Source organism: Orycteropus afer, unplaced genomic scaffold (genome assembly GCF_000298275.1).
Source record: "Orycteropus afer afer isolate SDZICR_OR568_19922 unplaced genomic scaffold, OryAfe1.0 scaffold00078, whole genome shotgun sequence".
NCBI classification, from domain to species: domain Eukaryota; kingdom Metazoa; phylum Chordata; class Mammalia; order Tubulidentata; family Orycteropodidae; genus Orycteropus; species Orycteropus afer.
The window spans coordinates 7,526,645-7,539,888 of NW_006921665.1; the positions used below are offsets into that span (position 1 = coordinate 7,526,645).

The window sequence follows — 13,244 nt, forward strand, 5'->3', positions numbered from 1 at the left end:
AACTGGAAATATCATGGCTTGTGTCAGGTGAACCTTAGTCCTCAAGGAGATATCCTTGCTCCTCAGCACTTGATACAGTTCCTTCGCAGTTGACTTTCCCAATGCTACACATCGTCTAATGTCCTGACTGCTGCTATGCCTAGAGAGATGGCAAAACTGACCAATCCCCTTATTAGGATTCTGTACACCTAATTTGCATGGTTCCACTCCACAAGGGTACATTATTAGCAAGCTTGCCAGTCCCCTTGGTGGGCCACAATCACTTCATTTGCATAGTCCCATCTAGTCATTTGGTGGGAGTTACGAGACCATGTCTAGAAACACTATAAAAGTGATCCATTGCACTGAGTATGTGTAAAGCAGATGTCTTTCCCATTTTAGAGAGAAAGAAGGCATGGGTTGTTGAGAGGGTAAACAATTTGCCTGTTGACACACAGTGTGCTTCTGATGGTGATGAGAGAAGCAGCCCTTAAAAAATGAAATATTTAAAAAATACAGAAATGTGCAGCAAATAGTCTTAGCACATATCTTAGCACCTACATTTAATAGGTGCTGCCAGTGTTCTGTATTTGTTCCAGTTCATTCCCTTTCCCCTCTCTGCAAAAGGTATCACTCTCCTGAGGTTGAGCTCTGTCATGCCCATATGGGTTTTCACATTTTGGTTATGTGTCAGTATGTCTCTCTAAACAATAAATAATATTGTTTAGGAAGTTTGATATTTTACACAAATTTCCAGCCAGTGTGTCACACAGGTGGCCGTCACCCATCTATCAGTGGAAGCTTGCATGTTGCTGCAATGCTGAACAAGTTTCAGTGGAGCTTCCGGCTAAAACAGACTAGGAAGAAAGGCCTGATAGTCTACTTCTGAAAATCAGTCAATGAAATGTCTCTGGATAACAGTCCGATACCCAGCTAATCATGATCATGGGGATGATGCAGCATCGGGCAGCAGGTCATTCTGTTGTGCATGGAGTTGGGAGCTGACTCAATGGCAGCTAACAACAACAATCATTCTATGTATGTTCTTTTTTCATGTAAATGTTTTTGATTTATCCACAATCCATGCATTTTTAAATCATTTATTTTTACTGCTATAGAGTAGGCCATCTTACGATTGTACCATACTTTGTTTAACCATCCCCTACTGCTGGACATCGAGATTATTGCTTTTTCTTTTGCTATTGTAAATAGTCCTGCAGTCAGCATCACAGGTGTTTTGGTGCACATGTGTCAGAGTGTCTCAGGGAAGGAGAGTTGCTGGCTTTTAGTGTGGACACACCTCAGTTTTACCTGATGTTCACATTACTATCCAGAGTTGTTGAGAGAATTTGAGTGAGTTCATTTTTCTTCATGTCCGTGCTAGTGCTTGATGTGGTCACACTCCTTCATTTTTGGCAATCAGAGAGTCATGAAATGGTATTTGATTCTGGCTATTAATTTCATTTCCCTGATTATCTGTAAACTTGAAATAGAGAAAAACTATACCACAGGAAAGAAAAAAGTGAAGGTGAGTCAGGTTATTGATTGGCAACTATTGATTACCGTTATGGAAAGGTAACATTTTGTTCAGTTTTGGTTAATTTTTGTTTCTAGAATGCCCACTGTTTGCTAAGTGATTCTTAACATTATTCATGTACAACTGAAAAAGCTTGGTTTATCTTGAGCATGATGCTGCCATTCCCTTCGTGGGTTTTGAGGAGATTTAAGACATAGAAAGGAAGACCAAAGAAGAGTGGATGCTTTTGAGTTGTGGTGCTGGCGAAGAATGCTGAAAGGACCATGGACTGCTAAAGGAACTAACAAATCTGTCCTGGAAGAAGTACAGCCGGAATGCTCCTTGAAAGGAAGAATGGCCAGACTTTGTCTCACCTACTTTGGCCATGTTATCAGAAAGGACCATTCTCTGGAGAAGAATGTCATGCTTATAAGGTGGAGGGTCGACGAAAGAGGTGAAGGCCCTCAACAACATGGATTGACCCAGTGGCTGCAGCGATGGGCTCAAGTATAGCAAGGATCGTGGAACCGGCACAGGACCAGGCAATGTTTTGTTCTGCTGTGCATAGGGTCACTTTGAGTCGGAGGCAGCTCAGTGGCACCTAACAACAGTAACGAGACATAAAAAAACACACTTCTGAACCCTTTGATGGATGAGTAGCTGAAAGGAAGGGAGGAAGCAGCTCTGTGTGAATGTGAATTTGAACTGACCTGGCAAGGGTCATCTTATACTCAAGCTTGGCTGTTCTGCTGCCTCTTGGCATTTCACATAAGCAGGAAGATAGTTTTCAGCCCTCCTCACTTCCCTAACTCACCGTATGAGTGTGACAGAGCTCAACCTCAGGAGAGTTATAACCTTTTTGACAGAGAGAAATAGTTGATGTTTGTGTTGTCAAAAATATACATACACTTTAGTCCCTCCTTTGTGTTCAAAAGTACTCCTGGTCATGGTTGAATGGAATGAATATATGATAAAGCAAGTTTAATATGATGTTAATGGTGGAACCTAGGTAATGTGTATCAGATAGTTATGTAAAGTTCAGAAGTCCCTGGGTGGTATAGATAGCACACTTTTTCTTGTTGTGTGTCACTGAGTTAATTTTAACTCATAGCAACCCTATAGGACAGAGTAGAACTGCCCCATAAGTTTTCCAAGGCTGTAATCTTTACAGAAGCAGACTGCTTCATCTTTTTCCCATGGAGTGGCTGGTGGGTTCAAACTTCCAATCTTTGGATAGCAACTGAACACTAAACCATTGCACCAGTACCTGAAGGTTAGAGGTTTGAGTCCACCCAAAGTTGCCTAAGAGGAAAACTCAGCCATTGAGAACCCTGTGGAGAACAGTTCTACTCTGATACATGGGGTCACGTGAGTCAGTGTTGATTTGACAGCAACTGAGTTTTTTTGTTTGTTTCTTTTTTTGACTTTTAGTGAAATTCTTTATTCCTTTGCCTCTTAGATTCCGTTATCAGGACCACACGTTCTTAAAGGCACTCCATGATGCTATACAGCTCCTGTATTTCCCGGAAAGACCCCTACGCACCAAGTTCATCCAGCTCTCTGTGGTTCACATGATGCTCATCCAGCATTCTCTATTTTTGTCAAGTATGCTGAAGTCCGAAGGAGAGGAAAACCCAGACAGCCAAGTAAAAGGTGATCTTTTCCCCACCTTCCCATTTCAGATATAAGTTTTTACCTCCTGGTTTTGTCAAACAAGTTGTGCATCGATGTTTATCTCCATGTGTTTGCAGAGTTAAGGAAGCACTGCTGAAACATAATTGGAATGTTCTGTTGCCGTCAGTCCATACCCAAGAAATGTTTCCTTGGACAAACACAATGTAGCCCCTTTTCAAGGCCCATTCTGTCTTACAGAAGTGCGTTTGAGATCTTTCAGTCTTATTGTGGGCGAGTGTTAAAATCGAGGAGTTAGGGAAGTAAGAAGGAGTGAAAAGAATTGTGGGTGTCTTACCTGAGGGAAATTGTTTAGATGTGTGAATCTTAATGGGAAGATTGAAACTGAACAAGGGAAAAGGGTTAAAACATCCCTGTTGACAGTTCACTGCTAGGGAATGCTTCAGTTCAAGTTTCAGTTTAGGCTCTTCCCCTAATTCAGTAAGTGTTTAATGCCCAGGAGTCCCCAGTGTGGCCTGGGCCCTGGCAGATAGATGCCAGAGAAGATATTCCAAGTTTCCTCTGTCTCCAAGCCATACTTTGGTTAGAGAGACAAAATTAGCATCCCAGATCCATTAGAAATCACCACAAAATTGCAGTAAATTCCAAAATTGAAGAAGACCACTATCCAAATTAGTAGTATGGGTGGTAGGAGGATAAAAGGGGCTTTGGCATTCTTTTCAGGTAAGAGTAGAATTATTAGAGATTTTGATAACATAAACATGGGGGGGGAAATTGCTTAGTAAAGATCTAGTGGCTTAAAAGCAAGAGGGGGAGTAGAGAGGGACTAATACCATGCCTGGTCAGGGACCTCGGAAGAGAGGGAATTGTGGAGATATGTTTAATTTAAAAAAAAAATAAATAAATTATAAAATACAGGGAAAAAGCGAAGCCATGTTTTCTGAAACACTGCCTTCGACTTTTGCTCTGAATGTGCACCCTCTGAAGGTCTGTGCATTTCAGTGTTGTTTCCTTACAGAAGCGCTGGTGGACCTGATGTTGGCGATAGTAAAGATGTGCCCCTCTGTCTGTGAGAGCAGCCACTTTGCAGTGCTTCTTGGGGCCTATGGTGCCACACTCAGCATCTTGGGTGAGAATGTGAATGTGACTTGAGTGAGAATGCAAGGATGGAGGTGTGATCTCAGTGACAATGTGAGGATAGGGTGTATGATTCAGGGAGTGTGTGAGGATGGAGGTGTAACCTGGGTGAGGATGTGAGGACGGGTGGGACCCTGCGGAGTATGTGAGAACAAGGTAATGTATTGTGGGAGAATGCATAAGGGACTCAGCTTGTTAAACACACTCTCAATTGACTTCTAGACCAGAAGATTTTACTACTTCTCCGGGAGTATGAAAAGAATGACCTCAGCCTCATCAACTTCAGGTGAGCACCAGCTTGGAGACTGTGGCTCACACTTCAGAGTGAGCTCCGTACTTGAAATTTCTCTCTTTCCTTTCTGGTTCTTAGGACAGGGTGAACTCCTTTGGCTCAGACACCAGCTGCAGTGTAGGTTGCCCCAGGAAAAGCCTGGCCTAACACCATAGGACTGTCTCTGTTGGCAGGAACTGCCTGGCCTAGCTGCCCTGCTGAGGGATTGGCATTGGGGTTGGTGTCCTAGGCCTGGTCCTGACTACTCCCGGCTGGCACGTCTTGGTTTAGTTTTGATTTTTCTGAAACCATTTCTCTTTTTCACTTGTCTTTAGATGGAAATGACTTATGAGATGGGGACTTGGGAGGGAGAAAATTGAGCAGTACTGACTGAACATTATTTCTGCTTTCTTCCCTTGGCTATGTGAGTGGATCTGTCTGTCTGTCTATCTCTGTCTTGTCTCTTCCTGGGTTCCCAGGGGCTGCTCCCTGGCCTACTTAGCTGGCACACTTGGGCCCCAATGAGCTGGGCTTGATGCCTTTCCCTTAAGCACTGCCTCACATCAAAAGCTGTCCACTCTTTGTGAGTGCTGAGATTAAGAAGGCACTTGATGAAATGTGCAGTTCATAGAATGCATTTTTGGATTGTTCTCTTTGCTTCCCTAGGTTCTTATTTTCTCCTTATCTCTTGGGATCTGCAACTTAACATCAGTTCAATATGTATATTTGCATGAGGAAGGGTTTTATTGTTCACATAGGAAGTGAGCTAACTGGCCTGAGAGGAATAGTTTAAGGATATCTCTACAGGGAAGAAAAAACTACTTCCATTGCAAAATACTTTTTTTCAGGGTACAGTTTATATTAGCCCTATGTTAGATGGAATTCTCTAGAGAAACAAAACCAGTAAAGCTTATATATATGTATGTATATATAGAGAAATTTATCTTAGGCAAAATGGCTCACACACTTAATAGAAGCTGGCAAGTCCAAAGTTCCTGGATCAAACGTCAAGCTGGAGGCTCTTCCATGTTAAGCTGGAGGCTTTTCAGACTCTTGCAACCGCAGGGGCTTTGGAGCTCAAGGCTGGCAGGCAGTACACCAGCTGTTGACTCCAATGAATGATGAATCCAAGATCTCCAGGCTGAATGGTGGACTGTTCACTCACAGACAGTTGTAGGCAGCACAACAGAATGCCAATCCGCAGAAGAATGTCTCTTTTCCCAGCATGTCCTTAGATATACCGGAAGCAGGCCACACCCCTAAGGAAACTCCCTTTCAACAGATTGCCTGCTCAAACATAATCATCTGATCCCCTCATGGGAATAACCACATCACAGCAGCTTAAACCACACAGAATTGTGGTCCAGCCAAGTTGACACACAGCTCCAACTGTCACAAGCCCAGACATGCCCTCCAAAAAAAATTGATAGATTAAAAAACACAGACATCTTCTGCCTCTTAAGAATACCCAGGTCTTGGCTAAACATTCTTTTCTTTTCCTCTTATGCTTTGGCCTCACTCTTGATGCTTTGGAGTTGGTGGCAAGCCAGTTGTACCATTTCTGGGCTAGAAGTGTCCCTGCATATATAAGGGAGAGGGAAATTGGAAGCAGTTTTTATCACAGCAAAGAGAGAGCTGTTCTAGCTATCCATTTCTGCATTCAAACACCCTCTTAGTCAGAGATTAAAAGTCAAGTGAGTTTCCACATGAACAGAGTTGGCTATGAAAGGAGTGTAGACTCAGTTCCCAGGAGCAGAGTATGATGAGGGTGTGGGACTCACTGGGCTTTGTGTGTCTGAGGAGCACAGAACCTCTCGGATCAAAGTGAGTGTCGCTCTAGCACACTCAGATGAAGAGGCAGGCTGAATTACGGGAGCATGCTGAAGAGCTCTGTGACACTCAATAGATGAATCCCTTGCCAGTGAGAGTGCTTGTCTGCAGGGCATTTCCTCTGCATCAGCTGCCTGCTCACTAGAGACCATTGTCAGCAGCGGTGCCCTCTTAAAAATGATTATTCTCTTCTTTATCTCAAGTAACTATTGTTTACTTGCATAAAAATGAGTCTGTATTTAGAAGAATTTCATTCAATAGATGCTGGTTGAGCACAGTCCTGTGCTCACACTTTGAGGAACGCTGAGAGGAATGAGACAGTCCCCCCCATCTGTTGAGGGGATGTGACTATCACAAACTTAACTCTTTTGATTGGCATCTGATTCAGACATGTGCTTGAAGCAGCTGTTTTGCACAAGAGCAAGGCAGCATGTGTTTAGGGGCATCTGGGAGACTTCCTGAAGCATAGGGAGAACTTTGATTGAAGTGAGGGTGGCAGAGAAGCCTGGGGCTTCAGCAGAGGGAACAGCATGCATGGTGACGTGGAGGTGGGCAAGTCGGAGTACTTCAGGGAATGTTGAGTAGGTCAGCTCCTCTGGATCATACAGTGAAATAGGTGGTGGGAAGGCCAAATAAGCAGGTTCAAGGCCTTAAATACCAGACTGAACATTTTCATATTCTTCCAGGAGATAGCAAGCAGAGAGCTGGTAGACATTTCAGGAAGAGAAATGGCCCTCATCAGAGCAGGGCTTGGGAATACATCCTAGCAATGGTGGAGGTCAGGGTGTGGTTGGAGATGGCGGGGACAAAGAAGGAAGCAGGAAGGAGGCTTGTGTTATTTTCCAGAAGATGAGGTAGGCTTCTATGGGCAGTTGAAGTGTGGGAAGGGGAGGTGTGAATGATAGAGGTACAGCATCGTAAAGTCTTGGGGCTGGCCCAGACAGGCCTACTTTGCTCCCAGCCATGTGTGGACAGGGAGAGGCCTGCAGCATCACTGAGCAGCCAGGGCTCTGCAGTTGTGGTCTAGGATGACTCTGTCACCAGACTTCCCAAGTTTGAATCTCAGCTCTGCCACTTACCAACTTGAGCAAAGGACCAGCTGAGCAGTTTTCCTAATTCTGTCTTTTTCTCCATTTGCAAAATGGAGATAACAGTACATACCTTATGGGATAGCTGTGAAGATTAAGTGAATTAATATACTCAGAAGGCTTAGAATCATGCCTGGCACATCATACACTCTACTTAGGTGTTAGTTTCTGTCATCATCACCAATGCTATCACCACCCTGTACTTCATAGGTTGTGTGGAAGTAAGTGATACAACACCTGGAACATGCTCAGACTAGCACACCATTGTGGTTATTAACTCTATTCCTGGTGGGACCCTGTGACCAGTCAGCTCTCACCTCTCTGGCTCTAGGGTGCTGCTATGGGGCCCAGCGGCTGTGGAGCATCACAAGACATGCCGGAGCCTGGGTAAGTCACTGTGGCAGCAGCCAAGTGTTGGAGACATCCTCCGCTTGCTGGATCGGGACCAGATGCTGAAGACTATTCTCCATTTTCCCCAGAATCGGAAGCTGCTACCAGCCGAGGTACGGCCACACATACTGTTGTTCCTCCTCAGAGGCCGAGGGAAGAGCTGTTGGGGAACACAGAGGGTGGAGGGTAGAATTCTGCTTCAGTTTCCTACAAGGGCTCCAGTTGTACCCTGAACTTAATCATGACAGTTAGTACAGGTGTTGTTTTTCTTATTGTATTTTTTATTACATAAATTTTATTACATTTTTATTTTTATTTTTTATTACATAAATTTTATTACATAAAATTTTTATTACATAAAATTCCAACCTTATACAAAGGTACAAAGACTAGACATTCATATATACTCATGACCAGGCCCTAACAATGATCAGTGCTGGCTAAATTTATGTCATATATAGTCTCCCTTTCCCAAATTATTTCAAAGCACATCCCCAATGTATCATTGCATTTACCAGTAGTGTTTCTTTCTTTCTTTTTGGCAAAAACCGTGTTTTATATTCTTGAATATTTGTAATAATTTGAATTCTAGAAATAGTGGGTAAACATTTGCATAGTATTTATGAGGTTGAATAGTGCATTTCTGTTTGTTTTGGGCTATTTCAGGATGCACAGGAATTGATATTTAAAGACAAGAGCACAGTGGAACTCAATGACCTTTATGACCCCTGCTTTCTACTTCATCTCTTCAGTGAATTGACCAGGCCAGGTAAATGCAGCCTTGTCTTGGTGTGTGTGTGGGGGGGAATGTTCCTGCTCTGCATGGCTCAGGCATAAGCACAGTGACTTGATGGAAGTCAATTTATTACCAAGAAACAGTGACCTTTATTTTGAAAATAATTTTGAAGAATGTTCAGCTGAATCTCACCTTTTCATTCCAGTGGTTTTCAGTAAAATAATGTAATGATTTGAATGTACTATGATTTTCATTTTACAATTTTAGAAACCTAAAAGTTTATAATTTTAAAACCTAGAAGTGATCCTTTGTCCTGAAATGTTACTACTTAGTGGTCAAATAACAACAGATAAGAAAGATTATACTTGAGAATGAGTCAGAGCCTGCTGAGGTTGGCTTTTTCTTGGTTTAAGAATATTTTTTAAATTATATTTTGTATACAATAGCCTGAGAGTAGGAATATTTGTGGGTGAATGGGTGAGGGAGAGAAAAAGCAAAAAAAAAAGTTACATTCTATAGACCCTTGAAAAGAATGTTTTCTGCTCTTGTTGAGTGGAATGTTCTATAAATGTCAGATAGATTCAGTTAGTTGATGGTGTTGTTGAGTTCTGTATCCTTGCTGATTTTCAATCTGGTTTATGTAGCAATTGGTAAAAGAGAAGTGTTGAAGTCTTCAACTATATTTGTGGATTTATCTACCCCTTTTCAGTACTATCTGTTTTTTTCTTCACATATTTTACAGCTCTGTTGTTTGTTGCATACCCATTAGGATTATTGTGTCTTCTTGATGGATTGACCCTATTATTGTTATATAACGTCCCTCTCTGTCTGGTAATTTTCTTTGTTCTGAAGTTTACTTTATCTGATGTTAAAATAGCCATTCCTGCTTTCTTTTGATTAATGTTTGATGACATCTTTTTTTATTCTTTTACTTTCGACATGCCTATACAGGCAGTCCTCAGATTACAAACAAGTTCCATTCTTAAGTGTATCTGAGTTGAATTTGTACATAAGTGGAACAGTTAGGTACAGTTCATATCCATTGTCAGTTATTAGATGTTTGTCTTAGTATGTACAGTGTAACTTTCTGTTCATAAAAAATTAAAGAAACACTTCCAGATACACTAAAATATCTTTAACATAATAATACAGTAATAATACTAATGATGTTCTGGTGCATATCACAGAGTAGTGCCCATTTGCTATTATAAACCATTGTATATACTTCACATTTTTAATATAATGACCTTTATGAGGGTTGATTCATAACTGGGTCCTATGTAAATCAGACATTAATACCCTGGGATTGCATATGTTATATTTGAAGAGAGTTTCTGGTAGACAGTACATAGTTGGCTTAGGTTTTTTAATCCCCTCTGCCATTGTATTTCTTTATAATCTATTTAGATCATTTTTATTTAGTGTTAATTATTGATATATTAAAGTTTGGGAGCTCTGGTAGCATAGTGGCTAAGGCACTTGACTGCTAACCAGAAGGCTGGTGGTTCAAACCCACCAGCCACTCCTCGGAAGGAAGGTTGGGCAATCCTACTTCCGTAGTGATACTGCCTCGGAAACCCAAGGAGGGGTCGCTATGAGTCGGGGCCGACTCGACGGCAAACAACAACAACAACATATTAAGGTTTAAGTCAGCCATTTTATCTTTGGTTTTCTTTTTTTCATTTTCTTTCTCCTACCTTCTGTTAGTTATTTGAACTTTTTTTATAATTCTGTTTTATCTGTAGTGTTTTCATAGCTTTTTTAGTGGTTGCTCTAAGTATTGTGTGTGTGTGGGTATGTGTATAATTTATCACAATCTACTAAGGCATTTGACTGCTAACCAGAAGCTGGTGGTTCAAACCCACAAGCCACTCCTTGGAAGGAAGGTTGGGCAATCTACTTCCATAGTGATACTGCCTTGGAAACCCAAGGAGGGTTCACTATGAGTTGGGTTCAACTCGACGGCAGTGAGTATGGTATATGGTACTAGTGTTGACATTTTACAGGTTTAAGTGTAAAAACCACAACTCCCTTTATGCTCCTTTACTCTCTTGCATTAATAATGTAACTGTTTTTTTAAGTATTTCTCTACATACAATTAGATCTACAATAGTAGTATTACAGTTTTTTCTTTGACTGTCAAAATTTAGAAAATTCAAGAAAAAAACTATATTGTAGTCACTCGTGTTTTATTTACTGTGTTCTTTTTTCCTTCCTAATGTTCCTAGATTCCTTCTTTTATTTTTCCTTTTAGTTTAGAGAGCTTCCTTTAAATGCTCTTCTTTAGGATATGTCTGCTGGTGATAAAGTCTCTTTGTTTTGTTCCTCTGAGAATGTGTTGATTTCCTTTTACCTCCTAAAGGATATTTTTGTAGTATATAAGATTCTAGGTTAGTTTTCTTTCTGTACTTCAGAATGTCAGGGCACTTCTAGCCTCAAACAGAAAACTGCTGTCATTTGAATTGTTTTTCCTCTAAAGGTAAGGTGTCATTTCTTTCTCGTTGCTATCAAGATATTTTACTTTGTCTTTAATTTTGGAAGTTTGACAATGATGTATTCTGTTTGGAATTCATGCACCTTTTTGAATGTGTAAGTTTATATCTTTTGCCAATTTTGAGAAGTCTTCACCATTACGTCTCAAGTATTTTTTCAGCCTCATCCTCTTTCTTCTCTCTTTCCAGGACTCCAATAATAAAATTTCAGATCTTTTGCAGTAGTTACACAGATCCCTGAGAATCTGTTCTTTTTCTGTTTTCAAGTCCGTTTTCTCTTTGTTATTCAAATTGGGTAATATTTAGTATTCTGACTTTAGTTCACAGATCCCTTCATTTTGCTGTTGAGCCCATCCATTGAGTTTTATTTTGATTATTATATTTTTCAATTCCAAGATTTCTATTTGGTTCTTCTTTATATCTTTATTGAGACTTTCTGTTTCTTCATTTGTTTCAAGCATGCTCATAATTTCTTGTTGAAGCATTTTTATGATGGCTGTTTTAAAATATTTGTCAAATAATTCTAAGATCTCTCTCATCCTGATGTTGGCATCTATGGATCTCCTTGGTTCTTAATAGATGAGTGAGTTTTAATTGAAAATTGGGCATTTTGGGTTTTAGGAGACTCGGTCTTATTGAAACCTTCTGTTTTAGTGGGATTTTTTTTACTTTGCTGTGGCAGGGAAGAGGGAGGCACTGCCTTATTACTACCCTGTAGAAGTAACTGCTGAGTAGAAGTCCAAGTTCCCACTTGGCCTTTGTTGAGAGGCAGGGAGAGTGTACCTCATTACTGCTTGGCAGGGGTGGGAATTCCAGTTACTCACCAGGTCTCCACTGAGTGCTCCTGTCTGGTGGTGGAGGAGTGGTTGATTACTGCTTCTTACAAGGCCTGCACTGACCTCAAAGCTGAGCAGCGTTGTTACCTTTGAGAGCAGTGTTGATAGTCCTTACTCTCATGAGGCCTTCTCAGACACCCTAGTAGGGGGTGAAAGGGACATATTGTTACTTCCCAGTGAGAATAAAAGTCTCAGCTCTTGGCCTAGCCTTTTTGAAACCACTCTGGCAAGGATTTGAAGTGCTTCATTAACAGCATGGCAAAGGTAGAAATCTAGACTCCAGGCTTGGCCTTTGCTTTTATGGGTGAGGTGGGGCCACGGTGTTTTCCTGTGGTTTTTGGTGGGAGTAGAGCATTTATTGTCTGTAGTTGCCTCTTCTCTGTACCTTTGACTGGAGAGAGTAGGCTTTTGTTCAGGTATCTCTTGTCTGTGTCTGTTGGTGTTTTCAGGTTGCAGCTTCAGCTGAAGGCTGTGCTACACCAGGTAAAAGGGAAACCCAGGGACTCACCACCCTGTTGTTTCTTGCTTTCTGAGGTCCCTAACTGGTCTGTCTTCTTTTCTCCACTTTTCAGAGCTGTCTTGTGTTTGTTTTATAGTTAATATCCCGAGTTTTTAATTATACTTAGCAGGAAGAACAGAAAATGTATGTCCACTCCATTTTCTCAGAATTAGAAGTCTAATTTTTAACAGTTCATAATTGAGATGGTACCAAAGGGTGTACAGTGAAAATCTTCCTGCCTGATTATTATTTGCTCATTTTAAGAACTTTATTTTTAACTCTGCTCTGTCAGGAAACAAGGGGGCACTGCCTTGTTACTGCCTGGTGGAGGTGGAAATCCTGTTTCTGCACTTGTCCTTTATTGACACCCAAGGGGGATGTGCCTCCAACTGCTGAGCGAGGGTGGAAATTCTAGCTTCCCATTAGGCATTGGATCTTCTCCTAGGTCCTACTTGTTTTTTATGGCCTGTAATGACTCAGTCTGGCATGCAGGAAAGGAATCACAGGACATGGGTATGGTCGTATGGGTGGATGCACACGCTTTGCTTCTGTGCTCATTGGCATGGCCATTGTAATACTAAACACTCCTTTCTTTGGACTTAGATGAATTGGGAAGACCACATCCCACTACTCGTCCTGTTTTCCCTTTTTTAAAATTTGAGAATTTTTTTTTTATACACAAATTCTCCTATTTGTGAACAAATATGCTGATCCTCCACTGCCCTCAAAAATGATTAAAGAGGGCTGGGTTTTCATAGAGATTTTTCCATTATTAGCCTTTCATGTTGGCTCTAGCTCCCATCTTGATGGACACTATATTCTATTACTGAAGCTAGAT

At 41.2% G+C, this 13,244-nt stretch overlaps 1 protein-coding gene across 1 annotated transcript in view; it reads left to right on the plus strand.

The window, feature by feature from the left end:
• The window catches only part of URB1 (URB1 ribosome biogenesis homolog), a 124,838-nt gene that overhangs the window by 89,176 nt on the left and 22,418 nt on the right, over positions 1-13,244 (plus strand). Inside the window, exons 26-30 of the mRNA XM_007941287.1 lie at positions 2,955-3,148; positions 4,146-4,256; positions 4,487-4,550; positions 7,785-7,956; positions 8,510-8,612. Of these exons, the coding sequence (XP_007939478.1) occupies positions 2,955-3,148; positions 4,146-4,256; positions 4,487-4,550; positions 7,785-7,956; positions 8,510-8,612 (644 nt within the window). The remainder of the gene's footprint in view (positions 1-2,954; positions 3,149-4,145; positions 4,257-4,486; positions 4,551-7,784; positions 7,957-8,509; positions 8,613-13,244) is intronic.